Source organism: Phocoena sinus, chromosome 3, assembly GCF_008692025.1.
Source record: "Phocoena sinus isolate mPhoSin1 chromosome 3, mPhoSin1.pri, whole genome shotgun sequence".
Lineage (NCBI taxonomy): Eukaryota > Metazoa > Chordata > Mammalia > Artiodactyla > Phocoenidae > Phocoena > Phocoena sinus.
The window spans coordinates 26,058,137-26,081,123 of NC_045765.1; the positions used below are offsets into that span (position 1 = coordinate 26,058,137).

At 42.9% G+C, this 22,987-nt stretch overlaps 1 protein-coding gene across 6 annotated transcripts in view; it reads right to left on the minus strand.

The window, feature by feature from the left end:
• KCNIP1 (potassium voltage-gated channel interacting protein 1) overlaps positions 1–22,987 on the minus strand; it is a 356,720-nt gene that overhangs the window by 4,344 nt on the left and 329,389 nt on the right. For 3 of the 6 annotated variants that reach the window (XM_032628580.1, XM_032628581.1, XM_032628582.1), the window contains exons 2-5: positions 7,693–7,817; positions 6,864–6,933; positions 5,379–5,449; positions 4,544–4,651 (exon numbers count right to left, since the gene is read on the minus strand). In XM_032628580.1, coding sequence (XP_032484471.1) covers positions 4,544–4,651; positions 5,379–5,449; positions 6,864–6,933; positions 7,693–7,817 — 374 coding nt within the window. Of the gene's footprint in view, positions 1–4,543; positions 4,652–5,378; positions 5,450–6,863; positions 6,934–7,662; positions 7,818–12,659; positions 12,693–22,987 lie in introns of those variants that run through there. The other 3 variants (XM_032628579.1, XM_032628578.1, XM_032628583.1) reach the window with 2 other exon arrangements.

Below are 22,987 nucleotides of genomic sequence, written 5' to 3' on the forward strand. Positions count from 1 at the left end.
GTTTAAAAGGAACTTCTTCAGCTGATGAGAGGGAGTTAGAAAGCAAGCTGAAGGGGCTATATTCTGGGAGCCTCCTTCCAGAGAGAGGGCAGTGGAAAATTCTTTGTCGTCAGAAGCTCTTGGGTAGCTTGCCTCTTCCTGAGCATTCCTCAGTGAGGGGTTATAAGTGGGATCTGAGCGGACATATTCGTGTACTGATCAGCCCACACCCCATTTTTGGAAGACCCTCTCTCCGTTCCATAATTCCTTTGAATGGTTGGCCTGGGTGGCTGTGTTTGTACCAGGTCACCTGTCACTTGTGACCACAGCTGATTGGAACAAATGTGGACATCCAACTACAGAGCTGAGCCACTCTATTTCTATCTCTTGAGAAGTCTGAGTGAAGAGTTGGAGCTGGTGCAATGGGCAAACCACTTCCGGGTTTTAGCTGAGCTCAGGGGAGAGCAGACACCGAAAATTATTCTATTACAGGGAAGAACTTCCATAAAGAGTAGACTGGAGGGCTTCCCTGGTGGCGCAGTGGTTGAGAATCTGGCTGCCGATGCAGGGGACACGGGTTCGAGCCCTGGTCTGGGAAGATCCCACGTGCCATGGAGCGACTGGGCCCGTGAGCCACAACTGCTGAGCCTGTGTGTCTGGAGCCTGTGCTCCGCAACGGGGGAGGCTGCGACGGTGAGAGGCCCGTGCACGGCGATGAGTGGCTCCCGCTTGCCGCAACTAGAGAAAGCCCTCGCACAGAAACGAAGACCCAACACAGCCAAAAATATAAATAAATAATTAATTAAAAAAAAAAAAAAGAGTAGACTGGAGCAGGTGGAGTAGAGGAGATGAGAGGAATTCTGGGAGGAAGGGAGAGAAAGAAGAGAAGTGAGGAGAGTAGAGGAGTAGAGGGAGAAGGGAGGTGGGACACGGGGGAGGACAGAGAAATATTCTCATGAGCACACGTGCACACACACACACACACACACACACACACACACACACACACTCTCTCTCTCTCTCTCTCTCTCTCTCTCTCTCTCTCTGAGAAAAGCAGTTGAAGAAGACAGAGGTAGTAACAAGGACCAAGAGAAGCCCCGGAGAGGCAGCGTCTGAGAATGGTTACCCTATCCACTAAAACCTCCTCTGAGGTCTTCCCCCCGCCCCGCCCCGCCCCCCATGTTGCTGCCAACCGAACCTATCATTCCTGCAGAGGAGAGTGTGGCCCACTTGATCTAAGACAATGCTGGAGAAGGGAGAGGAAAGAGAGGAATACGAAGAGGAGACTGGTGTGACATGGGGGGAGACTAACAACTTTCTAGCTTGAATGGGGATTAAATGTGTTACACCAAACGACCTATATCTTCTTTTTCACTTTAAAAAATTATTTATTTTTTAAAAGACTTTTTAGAGAAACTACCTATATCTTTACAAGAAATCTCTCAGCTTAAGCTCGTTTATGTTGATGATTTTCTAGCTTTGTAACCAAAAGATCCCTTTCTACAAAGGCAAAAATTACCATTCTTGATTGATGGGGCCAGATAGATGTTACAAATTCTTTCATATTTCCTTTCTAATCTTTCGTTGATATGGAATAAGTGATCAGCACATACACATTAAAATAATTAACTTGTTCTTTTTATTGCTCTATAGATCTGTTTCCCCAAGAATGTGAGTTCTGAGGACACATGCTTGATCCTTCATTGCTAGGTTCTCTGCACCTGGCACCATGCCTGCCATGGGCTGGGAGCCCAGTCACTGTTGAGTGGCTCTGTGGTGTTTTCCTGATCACACTGGCCAGAAGTAGTGTTCCATGGGCTTCCCCATCCCCTACTTGGAACGGGGGAAAAGAATGTAGGAAGGCAGCCTTGTCTTCAGGATATCTGATGGAGTGTCTACAGAGACCCGGGGGACAGCTTCTATCTTGGGTTCCTTGCTGCTACTCCTCATTCCATGTGCTTATTTTACTTAATTGTTTTGTTTTTTGACCTATTATTAATCATTTTAGACTTACACAAAACTTGCAAAAATAGTACAGAGCATTCATGTATACCTTTGACCCAGCTTCCCCTAATGCTAACAACTTGCATAACCACAGCACAATGATGAAAGCCAGGAAAGTAATAATGCTACAATACTAGTGACTACAACACTATAAACAATGCCACAAAACTATTAAACTATAGAGCTTATTCAGGCTCCATCAGTTTTTTCCCCAATGCCTTTTTATGTTCAAGGATCCCACGTCGCATTCAGTTGTTGTGTCTCCTTAGTCTCCTCTGATCTGTGACGGTGCCTCATTCCGTCTTTGTCGTTGGAGACCATGGCTCTTTTGATATGAGTACTGGTCAGTTATTTTGTAGAATGTCTCTCAGTTTGGGTTAGTCCCTGGTTGTCTTATGATTAGACTGAACTTATGCATTTTTGACAAGAGTACCGTAGAAGTGATGTTATATCCTTCTTGGTGCAACATATCAAAGAGGTACGTGGTGTTGCTATGTCTTACTACTGGCGATGTTAACCTTGATCACTTGATTAAGGTGGTGCCTGTCAAGCTTCTCCACTGATCTTAGAATCTGTTAGTGGATCTTGCCTGCAAAAATTATTACTGTAATGTTTGCTTAATGGGGATTTTGTATTTCCTTTATTCCTTCTATGTTTATTAATTGGAATTCTTTAAGGAAGAGTTGTCCTCCCCCTCCCCCATTTGTTTATGTATTCATTGATTTAAATACATATTTATTAGTTATTTAAATACATAATATATTATTTGTACATATATATTAGTTAGGACTCATGGACATTTAGTTTATTTTATAGGTTATAACCCAAAACTATCAATTTGTATTTTGTTGCTCAAATTGTTCTGGCTTTGGCTGTTGGGAACTCCTTCAGGCTGACTTCTGTGGTCTTTTGACATACCCCGCCCCCCATCTTTTCTTTTTTTTAAATAGCACTCCCATTTTTTTTTTTTCCGGTACGCGGGCCTCTCACTGTTGTGGCCTCTCCCGCCGCGGAGCACAGGCTCTGGACGCACAGGCTCAGCGGCCATGGCTCACGGGCCCAGCCGCTCCGCGGCATGTGGGATCTTCCCGGACCGGGGCACGAACCCGTTTCCCCTGCATCGGCAGGCAGACTTAAAGATAAATTTTGATTGCTCTCTCAGGATTTTCATTGCCTACAGTTTTGATGAAACTATTTCCAAATGACTGCCTGGGGAAGATCCAGCTATCTTTTCTAAGAAGCTGCTTATTCACACTGTCTTTTCCTTTTAAGGAGTACTTTATTAATCCTGCCATCCAGAAAGGTCGGATGAGTATTAATGGGGACAGTTTTGTCTAGTTTGCAAACTAAAAAAAGGGAGCAGGAGTTAGTAAGATTATTTAGTGATGCAATAATGGTTGAATCAAGGTTGAAGATCTTGTTATAAGTCTCATTTTAGGGTCCTTGCCTTATATATTTTGTAAAGTAGTATTTGAATATTTTGGAGTATAAGATATTGAGTATATATAGAAGCATTTAATTATTTACAAAGTTGAGATAATATTATACATACTACTGTATAGTGATTTTTAAAATGTAATGTAACATACCAATATTTATATCTGATTGCTCTTACATGGTTTTAAATGGCCACCTGTCATTCCATTATATGTATTTACTGGAATTCTTACCACATCTGTTATTAGTGGATATTAGGATTTTCACATTTTGGGGACTGTTCACCACTTTATCTTCAGCACCTAGAACATCTAATAAGCCCTCAAATATATGTTGAGCAAATCCATGACTGAATGAATGAGGAATGAGAATTGGAGAGAAACCTGCAGGGTTGAGGTGAGGATTAGAGATGACATTTGTAACTCCATGCACTGTACCTGGCACCCAGGATCTCAGGAAGTGGAATGCTACAAGATGCTAAATCCAAGCTTTGACTGAGATGCCAGGATACAGTAGATACCAAAGTGAGTTTTGAGATAGACCTGTGGGTATTTCACTATCTAGATACCACATATACTTTGAGGCTCTAAAAGTGTCAAGCAGTGAAGATTCAGAAATTTATTTGTGATGATTTATTTAGAGATGGCTGCACCTGACCCCCTTCTGAGGTTTTATTAGTAGGCAAAATAGGTTGTGGCTCATATGATTCAACTGGAATCTCCTCTTCCTCAAAGATCTCCCTTTTCTCTTCTAGGTGATGCCTGCAATGCTACTATTCCAGTTTTTACCTTTAACATGTGGCTGTTAACCTGTTAAAATGCAAATTCCCGTGGGAGGAGTTACTCTACACTGAAATAAATTATTTATACCCCCTTTAGAATGTGCATTGAATAAGTGAGAGTGAATGAATCTGCTTAATCCTTTCTTGAGTGCCCGTGGACAGGGCAGGGTAGGGCAATGGGGGAGGTCAAAGGTGACCTTCATTTTGTCAGGAACCACCTCTGCCCCAAAGCAGATCCCTCCTAATTTGGACCATTTCATCCTCATGACTAAGGCTGTTTTCTCTCTAATTAGGTGCCTTCCCTGTAGCTCTCGCATACGCCCCTGGCCTCAGCTCACTTACCTCTTTGTTTATGTATCCATCTTTATTGATGTCATACAAATTAAATGTCCACCTTAGTTTCTCATGGACGGTTCCTCTCAGTAAAATCGACAGAGCAGTTACAAAGTCCTGAGAAGTGGAAGAGGCATGAGAGACATTAACCACCAAGCCATCGGGTGGGGTGAAGCTCTGTCTTTGGGTCAGACTCTGTGACTGCTTTTACAGAATGGTATCTCCCAGGTCCTCTGTCCCCAGAAGGATGTGGCCAAGCTCAGTGAACAGCCCCACTCCCCTTCCACTGCCTACCTTGCCGCATTTTGGGGAAGGAGCTTCTGGAGGAAGAACGGAGCTCAGTGTGTGCTGACACCTACTGTTGCCTTATCCCATGGCTACAATTATTGTACAAGTGGTGGCATCGTCTGGTGGCTAAGAACATGGACTCTGGAAACATACCACCTGAGTTCAAAGCCCTCCTTTACCACTTACTGTTTGACCTTGGGAAAGCAACTCAATCTCTCTCAACCTTAACTTCCTCTGCTGTAAACCGATAATAAATAATAGAACCCTACCTTGTTAGGGTTACCGTGAGGATTAAATGAGTTAATACATGCAGAGCACTAAGTACAGAGACTGCAGCATGGTCAGCGTGGCATGCATGTGACCGATTAGACTGTTACTGTTAGTCCCTGAGGTCCTGAGTTCCTGGAGGGTAAGGGCAGTTGCTTCTTCTATCTTCAGGAAATCCTCGTTAAATGGTAAAGGACTGCAGCATTTGACGGTCCACTCCTTCTCCCAACATCTCCATGGTTTAGAGGAAGAGTGATGGGGACCCGGGGCCTCTCAGAGACAAGCATACCTCGAACTTCACGGAGCCCGTCTGCGTGGTGTCGAAGGCATGGAAGAGGTAATGGGCATACGTGCTGGCATCTGCAAGGCACAGAAGGAAAAGCAGGTGATGGGAGCAGGGGTCCTGCAGGGGGGAGTGAGATCACTTAAAAACAGTAAGAAAGAGAAGAGAATGATGCTAGGGTGACAGAAGGGAGAAGATTACAGAGTGGGAAAAACTGCTGCTGTGACCTGGGACCCGTTTGGCTTTTCTGGGGTTTAGGTGGGAAGTTTCTGGCAAGAGCTGAGACAGGCCCTTGCTCCTAAGTCTAGCCATCCCCAGAGAGAGACGCTCTTGCCTGTCTATGTGTATAATTCTTGTTGGATGAATGACACGGGACTTGTGTGGAGAAGATGCTCTTCTGAGTGGCAGCACGATGCCATGGAATGAGCACCCATTAGGGAGCAGACAGACCTGGTCTTGGAGAGCAGCTCTGTTACTACCTAGCTGTGTAACCCCAGGCATCTAACACAACCTCTCTGAGCTTCACCTTCCCATCTCTGCACAATGTTAAACTTTTCATATAGCCATAGCATCAAATCCATCAACAAGCCTGCCACATAGTAAAAACTCAATATAAGAGTGGCTCCACAGGACTCAACAAACATCGGTTCTGGGGCCTGCATGGGGTGAAGCTGCCCCCAGCTGGGAGAGTGGTCCTGTACTGGGGCCCACACCTAAGAAGGCTGCTGAAGAGGTCCATGAGAAACGGAGCCCAAGAAGTGTCTAGGACACTTGGATCTCTGTTTCATCAGGACCCGGGGAAGGGGTCCTGCAGGAGATGGCTCCTGGGGCAGGAAGTAAGTTGGCATGTGACACATTGAAGCCACAGGAAGAGCCTCTGATGCCCCAGACCCGTGGGGTCAGAGCAGGTTCCTGCAGGAGTCAGGCAGAGTGACATAGCGGCTGTGAGCCTGGCACACTTGCTAACCCGATTTATAAGCACAATTTTATTCAACCTGCATCTTTTTGGACTCCTTTATTTTTATAGTCTCTGGTATTTACTAAAGTTCTTTTTCAAGGAAAGCTGTTTTAAGGAAAGGATGGAGTATAGCACAATGGTAGGCCCATCTTGGCAAAGCTTTAGACAGACACTTTGGGATCTAATTCTGGTCTGCCACTCACTAGCTGTGCAATCTTCCGTGAGCTGCTTAGCCTCTCTGAGACGTAGTTGCCCGGGTCGCAGATAACAATACCAGCTTTACAGAGCTGTTAGGAGATTTTGTGATATTGCTTTATCACTCTCCTCTCTGGGACAAGGTCCATTTTCAGAGCTGTTTTCTGCTAAAGTTTCAGTGAATTCCACACCCTGCAATAAGGGAGGAATTCTGCTCGGAGTTCTCCCCAACCTTGAGGAGGAGGCAGATAACAAGGAAGTATGAACTTGGAGGAAGGAAGGCTGCCAGGGGATGAAGAGAGGGAGCCAGGAGGGATCTGTTTCAAGATCGGACTCACCTCCATGCGGGAAAAACTGGGCGTAGATCTGCTTGAATGTTTCTTCGTTGACCATACCACTGGGGCACTCCTGTGTGAAGGGGGGAGAGTTAGCGGGACTGTCTGAGAGCCTTGGGGTTCCTTGTGATGCCTGGTGGGCGGGGACCGGGCAACCACCTGTGCACTTCCGTACCTCCAAGGTGAGTGGCTGGGAGATAGTTCCACCTTAGGACTGAAGCTGCCTTGCAAAATGATGAGATATCATCAGAGAACGGGCACTGTGAGGTGGAAAGAGTCTGGGCTTTGGGATTAGAAAGACCTGGGTTTGGATCCTGGCTCAGCCCCTTCTAAGTTTTGTAACTCGGAGTGAGTCAGTCTCTGATTCTCAGTGTCCTTACCTGTAAAATGGGGCTACCAGTACCTTTCCAGCAAGGCTACCGTGAGGTTAAATATATGAAATTGAGGTAAATTAATACATTGGCTATCAGGCTTGTACTTCAGTCTGTGAGCTTGGTTAGCAGCAGACCTAAATCCCATCATTTCTGGGGCACTAACAGTATTGACAGTGTGAATGGGTCACGCTAAGGCTGGTATCTGGGCCAAGGCTGTGCCATCCTGTGAAGTCTCTGGGCTGTTGGCCAATTTCCCATCTACTGAGACTGCCTCATTCTTGCCTGGCATCTTCCTCTAGCCAGGTGACCTTGCTCTCCTGTTTCCTTTATAGATTTGGCCTTCCTTTTACAACTACACATGTGCAAAAATCTCTCTGATGGGTCCCTTTGGCATTTGGGAGAGCTTAGTCCCAAATGGGAAATCCTGCCTGGGCCTTCAGAGGCCCTGTGGGTCTTACATTTTTGAAGCCTCGATAAAGGACTTGCAGCTCCCTCTTGGTGAAGTTGGTCTGGGCCTCAAGCTGCTCCAGTCCCTCAGGCCGATGGCAAACCATGGTCATCTCCAACTCGTCTTCAATCTTATCTGGAACCAGAGGAGATGGCATTGAAGCAGCTAACCTTGGTGGTCACTTGTCAGCCCACAGTCTGGGCTGTCAAAAGGGTGGTGTGGTGACCTGAGACATAGGGTCATGGGCTGGGGGGTCACACTGCAGATGACCTTCCTGCTTTGAACCCCACCTCCCCCGCTCAGTCACTTTCTGTCTTACCATCTGTCCAGCCATTACTCCAGCTGTGTCGGATACCACCTAGGGAGGGAGCTTCAGCCTTGGAGATAAACGTGTTCCAAGTGGAGATGAGGGCAGAAGTGCTAAAGATAAGTCCACATGAAAACATTTCCTTTTCTTTCAAAATAACTGCTCTGCATCTTCAGTTTGCTGCCCATTGAACCATCTGAATATTCTAGAGACACAGGTAAGTGAGCAGATTGACTAACATCCTCCAAACAGCAAAGGGAGACAAATTCATAAAAAAAACCATAGAGTAAACTCTCACCACTTAGGAAACTAGAGGAAGACTAGCTTGATTTGGCAAAAAGTACAAATTACAGCATGTTAAGTATTAATTTAAAAATATGAATGCACTTCCCGGTATTGTAATATCTACCAGACATCCTTAAATAATAGGAAAATGACATAAATGGGAGCTACTTTATATAAATGAAAGCTTCTGAAGTATTTGAAGAGCTCTAAAAACAGTTGTTTTAAGTAGTAGTTTATCCCTCCTACACATACTATTATAGAATGCAATATAATTTTGCCCCAGGTATTTAGAAAGTGTCATTTAAAGTATCCCATTGCTCTGTCCATCTCCTACTGTAGGATCACAAAATCTAAATAAGTGTAACTTTCAACGTTTTACCATCACAGAAGGTAAGTGAGTGTTTTCCTCCATCTAACCTTCTTGGCCCATTGTTGCCATGCAGGTATCACCAAATCCATGTATTGAACAACTGTAAATAGGGGCTGGCAAGAGTAGTCATGAGATGGGCATCACTCCATGATGATGGAGAGCGAGGACAGGCTGAGTTTCTATCTGATAGAACAGGATGAGCAGGTGCATTACACTGTGTGCACTTCCCTAGCCAGTGTCAGTCTTTTACATCAGATTCTCTCCGCAATTGTCACTTTTCCTTTGAGACGCTGATCTCAATGCAAAAGGAATCCGTTAAAGTGAGTTTATATCTTTTATCTCCTCTCTAAGGTAACGGGCATTTGGGTAAGATTCCAAGGGAGAGACAGAAGAACCTGGTAACAATTCCCAACTGTCATCTTTCTTACATACTGGGAAACATATATCCTCTTATCCTACAGAGAGTAAAGCAGATTATTCAATATAAATAAGACTCTGTTTATGCCAAACAGCTGGAAGTGGCCAATTTCCTTATAATTTGAATAGAGCCTTTAAATACTGTTATGTTTCTAGCTAACAAGTTAAGTAGCAATTACTTAAATACCGCGGCATTCTCAAACAAACAAAAAACCCCACGTAAGTCTAATTCAGAATACTCACATATATTTTCAACTCATTTAAAATTAGAATCAAGTTGTTGGTTTAAATTTCCTAGCATTAGATTTAATAGCAATTTTATGTTTTAAAATGCACAGATGTTTAACCCTGAAAAGAGGTGAAAGTTATATTAAAATGTAAATAAGGAAGACACAAATGTATTTTTGGAAGAGAAGGTGTATTTTTGAAGGCATCTAGTATACATTTCCGAGTTTATCTTATCCAGAAGCTTAAAAGATTTTTTTTTTTTTTCAGTATTGACTGTGATTAGATTCTTCACAGGCTCAGGGAAATCTCTTTGCAGAAATTTGAGAGAATCTTTCTGACTCAGAAACTGCACTTGTCTCTTTCCTTAAGAATGCACTGGTTATAGATATATAGATATATCAAACATTAAAACCACTTCATTAAGATAGAACTGGTTTGTTTACTGTCTGACCAGCAGGATCAGTTTCTGTATCGAAGAGATTCTGTAACATCTGAATATTGACTGCCAAGCTTTTGTTTTGTTTTGCTTCTTCATCACCCTCTAATTGTCAGACTATGGTAACATCAGTTGCTGAAGGAAATTTACATATTTGGGATTCAAGATGTTGATGCTGGGAAAATCGCCCACACGGTGGGTGTTAGGGGCTTCAACCAGTGGTTCTTGAGTTTCTTTTTACTGTGTTTCATAGTAAGAATTACAATTTACATCACAATCCAGTATACATAAAGGGAAAATTTTATAAAATGTTTTGAAGCAAGGGTTTCATGAAATAGAGTACCATTTCATGAAATGGTACTTTCCCTCAGTAATGTGGGATATACTCTGTTCTCAAATTTAATCATTCCTTTATAAAAATGTGCTGATTGTGACTCTCATGGTCATGATTTGGGAATGGAAAACACTAATTTAATTTGCCTACACTTGTAGCAACCTTATGGGTGCCTCTACAATGGCTTCTGCATAATTTAAGCATTCTTTTCCCTCACATCAGCTCTCCCTTCTCTTTCTCTGTATGCTTCATGGTTCTGGCCACTGTAAATATATTCTGAAGAAACTCTGAAAGGGGCTGTGGAGGTTTTAAAATCCTTGCTTTCCCCCGGGGAGCCTCTGAGTGCTATCCAGGCAGTCCCACTAAGGGAAGGGGGGTGGCCCAGCTCTCTGGTTGGAGGAAGAGGAAACAGAATTAACAGATGCGAGCCTCCTTGACAGTTTCTTCTGAGGTTTGTTAAGAGTTTCTGAGGCCAAGTGTTGCTTGTTATTATTATTTTTATTATTAAAAATAATGTTGAGCCAGTTACTAAGTCAGGTTGAGTTTGGATGATAAAGATAAAAATTAACCCAGAGATCTAATACAATGGTGATCACTACCTAACAAGAGTAAATCAGAGGACTTCCCTGGTGGTGCAGTGGTTGAGAGTCTGCCTGCCGATGCAGGGGACACGGGTTCGTGCCCCGGTCTGGGAGCGGCTGGGCCCGTGAGCCATGGCCGCTGAGCCCGCGCGTCCGGAGCCTGTGCAACGGGAGGGGCCACAACAGTGAGAGGCCCGCGTACCGCAAAAAAAAAAAAAAAAAAAAAAAGAGTAAATCAGAATACTTTTGTTTGTAAACTACTTTTACTCTGTAAAATGTTTTCATGCCCGTTGTCCCACTAAAACTTTGTGTGTAGTGGGAAGTGGGGGAACATTACCCTCTCCATTAGAATATTAGGAAGATGGGGGTCCTAACAGATCAAGAGTTTTCTAACTATAAGTACCTTAAAAAGTGACGAACAATCTATCACTGGGGGCAGTTAAAGCAAGACAGAATAACCAACTGTAGAGGATGCTACACAGGTAATTCCCAGACTGAAGGAAAGTTTGGAGGAGATGATTCAGATTATGTGGACCTTAATGTTTTGGGGTCACAGACTCTTCTGAGTGTGGATGAAAGCGATAGGCCCTCTTAGAAAAATAAAATGCACCTAACCATGGCACTTTGCCTCTACTTTCCATGAGTTCCTGTATCTTTCAAACACATGGAGCCCATGTTGAGGACTTCTAGCACGGGAGATGTCTTCCACACCCTGTCGCTAACTGGCTTTGCCTGAGTCCTAGGTGACATAGCCAGCTGGTGACAGGACTGGACCTCAAATCCAGCCAGTCCAGGGCCTGTTTTATAGATCTGGCTTCCATGTGCCTCTACAATGGCTTCTGCTTCCCTCGAGCACAAAACTGCAAATTGATTGTAACCATCCTTGCAGTAGTTCTGCTCTTGACAAGCTCTGTGCCCGTGTACAAGTGAGGCCCTTAGACTGTGAGCAATAGGACGGCCCAAGTCTTTGGTCTTCTCTCTGCTGAGGGTCCCCTCTGTTAGGTCCATAACCATTACATGACCAAAGACCATGGCTGTAACCATCTCCTTCTTCCTGTACTGGAAAATATTTTCTCCATCATGGGGTCTCTGGATTGGATTGTGTAACCACCCATTTAGTTTTGAGGTTACAAAATGTGTTGGTCATTGGCATGAACACAGTCCAAAGATAAGTCTTGTTTGGCCCATAAAATGTGTTTTAATTTTGTTTGGAATTTCCATTATTTAAAGTTGAGAGATTCATGCACAAGTTTGGATTTCTGATTTCTCTTGGAAAATGGGATTCTCTGATAACTTTGGTCTCAACTTCTCACAAGGTAACAGCTTATCAGAGCTGAGCAGGGGCTGATCCCTCTGAGCAGTGAAAGCCTCTAGTGCGCCCTCTATTCACCCCTGGCTCCCTTACTTCAGTTGTGTTCCCTGCTTGGTCCTGCAGGCATCTGAGTTTTGGGCTCCTGATCTATACCTACTTGCCCTTCCACCCATTACCATTCTGCTACCTCACATCACCCAGGCTACCACCTCTCTCTCCCTCACCATTTGTTTATTTAAACACATTCTGCTTTGTTTCACAAAGGACTTGAAGCTGATTATATAAAATACATATAATAAAATAAAAAGAGATAAGGTAATAGGAAAAACTGCCTCAGGAAATATTGATTAGAATAGGAGGTCGAGACCACGGGGGTGGGGTGGTGGGGGGGAAGAGAACATAGAAATCCAGGTCATTTGTTCTAAGCAGTTCCTACACTTGAGCCACAAATTGGCTCTGAGATTTTACATATATCTTATTGTCTGTGAGAGAAAAACATATCAGTTTCTTAAGGGGAGCAAAATTTTTCCTGTAACTTGTCTCTAAAAGAATGTTTCCAACTCTTTCTGTTTAGGTGGGGTTTGTTGTTAAGGGGCACAGAAAGTTGGTCAGTGAGAAGACTAATTACAAAATATATACTTGATTAAGAAGCTCTCCTACTGAAAGTAATGTGAGCAAAGTAGTCAAGTTAGTTTACACTTTTTTACCTCTCTGATACTGGTAATACCACCAGGCGATGTCTAGGAAAAAGTAAGAAAACATTTTACCAAAACCACTCATCAAACAAGCAAAACACGCTTTTAGTTTCCATGGAAAGTCTGCTCTGAGGGTGTCCAGGTCACCATCCAGCTTGACATATGCGAAGAAGTCTCTTGTTAGCAGAGCTGGGACTGACCTTCTCCCATGGTCAGAACAGGTAAGAGCAACGGGTCACCTTGCGGTGCTCACGGCTCCCAGCAGGGAGCTCCTTGAGCATGCCCGTAGCCAGGCAGCCCGAAGAGAGGCGGGATGGCATGGGGCAGAGGATGAACGGATGTGGATGGGCCTTGGAAATACCTGCATGTTTGATTGAAGAGTGGCTTATAAGATAACCCTCCACAACGGAGGCCCCATTGCCACGCTCTGCCACTTTGTGATTTGAAACTGCGTTCTTGCAGGATTCTTTATTCACTCACTCAGTAACTATCAATGAAGTACCTACTATGTGTATCTCAGTGAATGAAACAACCCTGTTCCCTGCTCTCATGGAGCTTACAATCTACAAGTCTTTGCTTCTCTCTTTCCTTCTCAAGCTTGATAAGTAGCACGGATGCAGAAGGGGGAAAAGGGCTACTGAAAAAATGAATTAGCACATTCGGATGAGTGGGCAGGGCGGTCGAAGGCAAAATCCCCTATTACACAGAATGTAAAACATAAGGAAAAACATCAGACCTGGAAAATCCTCCATTGCACGGTGAAGTAGGGTGGGTCCAGGTCCCAGAGAGTGGGAAACAGGCTCTATTTGCTGCTGTCCTGCTGGCCTTTTTGGACCGATTTGGGGGTCAGCCTAGTTTCCTCTGTAGGCTATTATGTGAACTTCCTCCTGTCTTTCCAGTATCCCTGACCAAGAGTGCATATGGCAGACCAGCCACCACTTTAAGTGTGTCTTAGTCACTCCTTACCCACAGCCGCAGGCAGGAAAGGCTTATTTTCCTGCTGCCCCTAAAAGTGGTGGTATAGGTGGGTGTCCTTTGGTAAGTATTTCTGCTCTTGTCTCCTGACCTGAATCCCATGGGAGAAACTTATTTTGCTGGATTTAGTTGCCCCCTTTTATCACTCTGATAGGTAGCATTTGTATTTATTTGTTTTTCTAGTAGAGGTGTTTTTTTTGTTTTTTTTTTTTGCGGTACGCGGGCCTCTCACTGTTGTGCCCTCTCCCGTTGCAGACCACAGGCTCCGGACGCGCAGGCTCAGCGGCCATGGCTCACGGGCCTAGCCGCTCCGCAGCATGTGGGATCTTCCCCGACCAGAGCACGAACCCGCATCCCCTGCATCGGCAGGGGGACTCGCAACCACTGCGACACCAGGGAAGCCCTACTAGTAGAGGTTATTTTTAGAACGATTTTAAGTTTATAGAAAAATTGCACAGAAAATAGAGAGTTCTCATGTACCCCACCCTCACAGTGTCCCCTATTTTAACATCTTGCATTGGTGTGGTATATTTGTTACAATTGAAAAACCAGGATTGATATATTATTTTTAATTAAAGCCCATAGTTTACATTTGAGTTCACTCTTTGTGTGGTATAGTTCTATAGGTTTTGACAAATGTCTAATGCCACGTATCCACCATTATAGTATCCTACAGAACAGTTTTACTGCTCTAAAAATGCTAGGGTAGCAGCATTCTTGCAGAGAGATGTCTAAAACTATGGACTGAGCTTCTCTGGCATGCCAGGAATGTGACAGGTATTGGGAGACAGATGAAAAGATATAATGTCTGTTCATATGGAGTTCTTAGACTGATGGGTAGGGCACACACATAGACCAAGAATTACAAACTCAGATGCCAATATTAGTTGGCAGGTAATTTAGATGAGTTGGATGAGGTATGTACAACCATAGAGAGTGGTGGGGACTGAGAACTGGCGAGCCATTGCCCTATGAAAGGGAAATAGCTGTTATGCAGTCAGTTGTTGTCATGTAGAATTTAAGCCTGGTGAGTCCAGATCTTCAGATTTTTCAAGAGATGCTACTATTAAAAGATGATTTGTGTCCTGATTCCTATCTGTTATCAATGAATTTAACATTTATACATACAGCATGGGCCAAATATAATATTCCTGTTTGTAGAATATTGTGAATTGCTGGTCTGGAATTCTTCATTGGCAAATCATTCCAAGCAGTGTGGATATGGCTAAGACTGGGAGCCAAGAGGAGGAAACTCTTTTTTTTTTTTTTTTTCACTACTGTATTGCATTTATTATTTTTTTTAATTAGTGGATTTTTTTTAACATCTTTATTGGGGTATAATTGCTTTACAATGGTGTGTTAGTTTCTGCTTTATAACAAAGTGAATCAATTATACATATACATATGTTAACTAATGTCACTTGGATGGAGGGGACCAGAAGGGGCCACAGGGAAGATTTCAAGGGGAGGTGATAATTTATTTGAATCTTGAAGGAAGAGGGACAAAGGAACAGCATATGAAAAGGCACAGAAGCCAAAAAGGCCCTGGAATTGTAAGCTTTCTTGTAGCAGAGCTGACCTCCCACTGAGAAAAGCTAGAAAAGGAGGGTTAAGAAAATCACATCTGTTTGGAGAGCTACCAAGATAGCCTGAACTTTAGAAGCCATGATTCTGGAGGGAAGAAAAACTCATTAAAGTGAGTTTGACAATCAATGCTGCTTTTTAACTCAAGTGCGTTTAAAGCGGCATGGGTAATGAGATTGAGAAACTGAGCAAAAATGGTCTGCTAAGCAAAGAATGTGAACAGAACTCTCAGCGATCTGGGAAGACAAAAATTGGATCAGTGCCACAAAGACATTCAGGACTTGAGGGGCCCAGACTGGAGGGGAAACAGAGAAATGAGCCTGGTAGCTGTAGCTGCTTATTCCCTCAAGGCTTTTGCTAATTCCTAAGTGACACAGGTCAAGAGAAACTGAGCAAAAGCCACGGCCAAAATGTGGTAGAGCCAAACAGAGCTTCTGGCAGGCTCACAGTGTTGGGAGTTAAGTGCTGGAGTTCTGGGTCTTCCTAGCAGGAGGGTTCCTGGTAAACACCCAGGCTTTCAGTTTGACCCCTAAAGGATTACATACTAGGAGCAAGAACAAATTAGAAATAGATAAGGCCTTACAAAGATTGAAATCCAGCCTCAAAATAGCTCAGTCCCTGTGTGGATTAAGTTTATCTGCCCCTACTCTGTTTACCTCCTAGAAGCTGAAGGCTCAGCTAGGTAGTTTACAGATTTTTTATTCTAATGTCCACTTTTCATTGAAAACTTGCCAGGCATATTAAGAGACAGGACCAAAAGAAAAAGATAGGATATACCAATGTAGTAATAGATTTATGGGATTTAGATATTGGACCAATCAAGCATGGGCTTTAAAATAATAATGAAAGATGCTCAAGAAAATAGATAAAAAAGATGGAGAATTCTACCAGAGGACCAGAATATATACAAGAAAGTAAGTTTAAAATTCTAGAATTGAAAAGGGTAACATCCAAAATTAACAACCAAATAGACCAATTTATCAGTAGGTTATGCACAGATGAAGAGAAAATTAATGATTTGGTAGATAGGTCGAAAGAAAAATATACTTACTGATGCACAAGAGAGAAAAAAATGGGAAGTACAGATAAGAGCATAAGACATGATGAAAAATTCTAACTTAGGTATAATTGGAGTTCCAAAAATGAAGGAGAGAAAGAATGATGCTGAAGCAACATTTGAAGAGATAAATAAATGAGAATTTAAAAAATGGATATAATAAATCAAGCCACAGATTCAAGAAGACTACAAACCTCAAGGAGATAATCACAAAGAAAATCCACACTAAGAACATCACAGTACAACTGCTGAAGTACAAAAACAAATAGAAAATCTTCCATACAAGAGAGCAATCTTCAAGTTATAACCAAACCTTAACTAAATGCTGCTTGCAAGCATAAAGACACAGCAAAGGCAAAACTAAAAGAATGTAAAAGGATACAGCATGCAAATATGAATCAAGAAATCCTGTCATGGCTATTTTAGCATCAGCTAAAATAAACTTTAAGGCAAGAAGCTTTGCTGGAGAGAAAGAGGGAGTTTTCATAATGAAAGGGGCCATTCACTGGGAAGACAACAAAATTCTAAATTAGTATGCAATAAGAATAACTTGAGGGCTTCCCTGGTGGCGCAGTGGTTGAGAATCTGCCTGCCAATGCAGGGGACACGGGTTCGAGCCCTGCTCTGGGAAGATCCCACATGCCGCGGAGCAACTAGGCCCGTTAGCCACAACTACTGAGCCTGCGTGTCTGGAGCCTGTGCTCCGCAACAAGAGAGGCCGCGATAGTGAGAGGCCTGCGCACCGCGATGAAGAGTGGCCCCCACTTGCCGCAACTATAGAAAGCCCTTGCACAGAAACGAAGACCCAACACAGACAAAAATAAATAAATAAATAAATAAATAAGTTAAAAAAAAAAAAAAGAATGACTTGAAAATACATATAAAGCAAAGGCTAACAGACCCAAAAGGAGAAATAGCAAATTCATAATCAGAATTGGAGATTTTAAAACACCTCTCTCAGAAACTGATAAAACAAAAGATCAATAAGCGTATAGAAGATATGAGCAATGCAATGAACAAACTTGGCCTCACTGACACATGTAGATCTCTTTACCCAACAATCATAGAATACACACCCTTTCCAAGTGCACATAGAACACTTAGCAAAATTGATCGTTTCCTGGCTCCTAAAGCCAATCTCAAAAAAGTTCAAAGAACTGAAATTATTCAGAATGTTTTCTGCCCAAAGGGAAATTAAACAAGAAATCGAGAGCAAAAAGAAAACAAGGAAATCTCCAAATGTTTGGAAATCAAGCAACATGGTTCTAATTCCTAAGTGTCCCATGTATCAAAGAAGAAATCTCATGGAAATCAGAAAGTATTTTGAAGTAAATGACAATGAAAATATGACATATTGAAACTTGTAGGATGCCATTAAAACTGTACCCAGAGGCAAATTTAAAAGAGCATAACATACTCGAGCTGCAAATAATTTATGTGACAGTGTGCATGAAATTGAATGCTGTGCTATCTCTTTTATCATATTTTTCGTGTTTCCAGAGATTCATTTTTAATGTTGCCTAAACTATGTTCGTTACATTGCAGACTATATTAGTGATAGCATGCTGGCATTTGAAAATGTAATTTTTTACTGTCCCCTATACATAGTTTGTTGGTTTATTCTGGGCAACTTTAACACCATCTTTTGATTGACAAATTACCCCAAGGTAATCAGGGGTGAAGATCCTTGTTGGTGTCTGTGTGGAGCAGAGGGGGAAATAAGCTCCATTTGGACCCTTAAGTATAATCCTGGAAGCTGAGATTCTTACAGCCAAGGCTTAGAGGTGAGTCATAAGCTCAAGCAGACACACACAGCGCACAACTCATCAGCTCTGAATTTTATAAACTTAACGATGAGTCCCAGGAGTGCTGAGCCTTGATAAAGATTTTTCTGAGTGTTCCAGACATTTTTTTCAGTCTTCTTGGTTCAATAAAACTCAAATCATGTTTTGCTCCAAGCATTGGTTCTCTTAATCTTGAAACCCTCCTGACCCTTTTAAACAAAATTGAATTTATATGTTTCTCATTCATTTACACCTTAGTCCTGAAAATGTTCTGGAAAAAACAGAGTCCTACCAAAAATAATATTTGAGTACTGCTACTTCCATCAGATGGGAGGTTTTCCAGGTGAAATGTCTCAAAATATATATATATACTTACTTGAAATATATATATGTATATATATGTGTGTGTGTATGTATATATGTATATATATATATATATATATATATATATATAGAGAGAGAGAGAGAGAGAGAGAGAGAGAGAGAAAGTATTTCAGTTCTCTGACCTTTCTCCTCAAATGGGGGTGTTTTTGAGGGTGGCCTTCAGATCAGCACACTGGGTGAGGTGTGTGGAAGGGGCATGTCAAATGCACCTTGCACTTCTTGGGGGTGGTGGTAGTGGTAGAAATTGTCAGGAATGTAATGCAATTATTAAAAGTCCACAAAATCACTACACAGATTGTGATGTAAGTCACCGTTTTTTTGATTGTGTGGCAGTGTAACATTCACACAGTTTTCACCAAGAATGAAAAAACAAAGAAGCTCCTGGGAAAGAAGTAAGTCACCTACATCCCAGGCAGGAAGAAGGAGCCCTAAATGATATTTCAGGACAAGGAGCAAGGCTACATATATTAGGGACTCTTGTGTCCCCTCATCTCCAAAGCAAACACTTCTGTCCAGCTAAGCCCCCAACCAGGCTGCAGAATAGAAATAAATGTCAGGTTCACTGCAGTGTCTCAGACACAAGCGAAAATCTCTATATAATGTTGTAAGTGGACCTCTTTGTCTGGAAAAAGTGTCCCAGGATGAAACTTTTGATGATTTATTTAGGTAGCTCCAGCAGTTTCTACAGCTCTAGAGGGGAATTAGTTATATCCTGCCACCAGCTAGTATTCAGGAAGTAGTGGGGAAACCTCCCACCATGTCTCCTTTGGTCTCAGCTGGACATTGCTCGGAAGTTCCAGCACATGGGGACAGTCAGTTAATGAGCAGTGGCTACCCTGCTTTGGGGACAGAGGGCATACTACACAGGATGAGTGGTTCTAGAATATTTCTGCAAGAAATCAGAGGATTACATGGGTGGGATTTTGTTACTTCTCTTGACTGGGAGGCTAAAATGATTTATTGCAAATGAGGAAGAGGAAAAAATAGTGTCTAGATGCTTTTAGTATTAAGATGGAATAATGAAGGAACAGAGAGAGGCTGAAGGAATTACTCAAAGGAAAAGTAAAATTGCCATGTGAATAAGATTTATCTCAAGTTGGCATAGAATTTTCTCATTCATGGAAAGTCATTGGATCAAGGTCAGGCTAAGGTGTCAGTCTTTCAGTCTGCTTTTTGAAGAGTAGTTAACTGCCATCCAGATAACTTGACAACTTCCTGAGTGACGGTTTCCAAGCAGAGGGCTTGCTTTGATGCGCTGGTAAGTGTTTAACAACTGGCTCCTGGGGGAGTGAGGGAGAAGCCTGCTTGATACAATTTTCCAATATCCTTGGTGCAAATATTCCCATCATAGCCTAGTTCAGACTATCAACATGAAGCCACTGAATATGGATTTGGGAAGTGAAACCCATGATTCACCAGTATGACCTGACTCCATCACATTATAGCTGCTATTTTAGAAGAGCTGTCTTACGCTCAACTATCCCAAATTCGTGTACTAAAGACCTGAAAACCAGTTCAACACTCGTGAAATACTCAATTTCACAGAGTAGGTTTAGCCCCTGTAACCCTACCAAATAAACCCTTTCTTTGTTAGTGGAAAAATAAACTCCTGTATGCCATATAGAATAATCACAAGCAGGGAAATAATGGAGACTGGCCAAGTGAGCTTTCTCTGGAATTCAGTATTAATGTATCCTCATATTAAGTGCCTGTCTTGGTGAGCTCAGAGAGCATGCTAATAGTTTTAGAATTGATCTAATCATCTCACTGTCCCTAGGAGGTATGTGGTCATTAGACTAATCTGAGTTATAATCATACCCATCTTGTAGCTGCGAATCTAAAGAGATAAGATATATAAAGTGCTCTCTGCATACAGCAGGTGCACAAAAATGTTATTCCCACCTTCTAGTGTATTACGATTGTGATTTTAAGGGCCATTCTCAACAGCAGAATCCAATAATCATGTCTGTTAGACACTTTCTAGGTCATGATTACAACTTTTCTGATGGATCTAGTTAATTACGTGTGCTTCTCTTCGCTATAGGAAAATTTTCTTGTTCTGTGATTTACTCTGTCAGATAGGCACCCAGTTGCCAGTTCAGGTTGGACGTTAACTAGCTAAAGCGAATATTATCATTCTATATTAACTGCAATGGACATAAGCAAATACAAGACTCTGGATGAAAGAGCTGTTAAGCATCTCGGTCTGCAGACTGCCAGGGAACAGGGCAGAGTTTCTATGGGTGGTGGACACCAGAAATGCAGGGCCTGCGGTGTTAGCAAATAGACATAATAACCGCCGGTCATTGAGAAAATTTCCTGCCTCTTCTCCCTTAGAGTTATTACATGGCTCCATGTCCTCTGCCCTTAATAATCCAGACACAGTGTGCATTGCTATGGTCCATTTCGTAGCTGGAGAAGGGAATTGGATGTTACCCTCAACTGGAACAGGAGCTGCCAAATGCAAGGACTGCAGCCAGGTTGTCTGAGAATGTCTGCCTGCCTGCCCAGAGGCAGGGAGAAGGTGGCAAGGTGTCATCTCCAGGACTCAGCTCGGAAGCCTGTTAACCGTGCACTTAATAAATGAAGACTTGGCAGACACACCTTGAATTATTAATGAAGTTATTCAGCTTTGATTGTTTCCTTCTTTGGTGGAAAGGTTATTCACTCAAATGCCTTTGATTAGACTATACAGTACATCACAATTGGGCCTATTTTATGTGCAACTTTATGGTGATAATAGTTCTGTCTCATTTAGAAGCAAATCAGACGTTATGAACTTCGTGATTTATTAATGTTTTGATTTCTATAAATGTCAGTACATCTCATATCCCATCAGAGAGCCCGAGAACAATCAGTGCAGGGCCAATAAAAATGTAAAATGAAACCATCGTTAAAAAAGGAAAGACTGCCTGTTAAAAAAACCCTGCTGTCTCTCTGGATTGTTTCAGGATCCAGGTCATTACCACGAAGGCCTCCTCCACCCCCCAGCCCCACCCCTACCCCCTGCACAGACCCACTTAAGCACAGCCTGCATGAGACTGTCTGGGGGAGCTCCATCCTGCTTGTTTATTCTGTGTGGACTGAAATAAAACACAAGAGGTGAAGAGTCGAAACTGGAGGGGCCCCTGGAGCCTACATCCAGACTTCTCATTCTCGAGAAAGCAGGGTAAGGGGGTCCCTCTCCATGAAATTCACCCCACTACAACCCACCACCTCTCTGCTCAATCTTCAGGATAAAGCCCAGATTCCCCGGCTGGCATTCAAGAGTCTATCCAGGGGGCCCAGTTTACCTTTCCAGAACAATTCCCCACAACTACACAGCATGGATCTTTTGCAATAGCTGCAGATTCTACTGGTATGTGGACCCCTATCTCTGCCAAAGCATGTGATCAGCTGATCCCAATCCCAGGCACCCTTGAAACCTAAGAGCCATCTCCTCCGGGCAGCTCTCAAAAACCACCACATGGGGGCTTCCCTGGTGGCGCAGTGGTTGAGAGTCCGCCTGCCGATGCAGGAGACACGGGTTCACGCCCCGGTCCGGGAAGATCCCACATGCCGCAGAGCTGCTGGGCCCGTGAGCCATGGCTGCTGAGCCTGTGCGTCCGGAGCCTGTGCTCCGCAACGGGAGAGGCCACGACAGTGAGAGGCCCGCGTAACGCAAAAAAAAAAAAAAAAAGAACAAAAAACCACCACATGGAAAGCTCTCAGTCTGTCCAAACTCCTGAAGCACTTATTATCTCTGAACAATCACCCAGTAGGTATCAGAATCTACCTTTGGGTGTTGCAGTTTACATTTACAGGAGTGAGGTGAGGTGGAGTGGGGGTAGGGAGACTATGTCTTGTCCTTATTTTTGTTTTGTTTTTAGTATCCTACTATATGATGTCTAGTATCTGCTTTGCACATAGTAGGTGAATAGTAAGGGCTCATTATTTGCTAAAAGTGTGTAGAGCTATTAGGAGCTGAATGGGAATTACATTAAGAGTCCCAAGACAGCAGCCAAGAGACTATCTGGAAAGCAGCTGGCTAATTCAGTGGCTAATTCCATCATTTGACAGTTTAGTTCAGAAATCACAATCTGGCAGTCCACAGGGTACAGTTGTTATCTCACTCCTTTTAAATGTGAATTTTGCCAACATTTATTTCACATAAAATATGGATTTTGGCTTCTCTCTAGAAATCTGAAGTTACAGCTATGCAGGCCTGCATTATCACATAGCACAACTGGCTGGAGCGGAGGAGAAGCTGCTCGCTCTAGACAGAGCAAGTGTACTCTAGTAAACCGCAGACCCTACTACTCCCTATTACCTCTCCAACGCTAAGACCAAGGGAGGGTTGTTATCTATCATCATTCATTTACATTAACTGCCTGAGTCTGTGGTCCTGTTTAACAGCCCCTCTCTCCTACCCCATACCATGTTTTTCCAAGTGACTTTTGTGTGTTTTGTGATATTCTAGAAACGTGACCGAATTTCATTTTTTGGGTTCCAGGCAACATGGAGAAAAAAAGGGTGCCCTGTGATTAGAGAGGACCTTTGTACAGATTCAGGCTGTG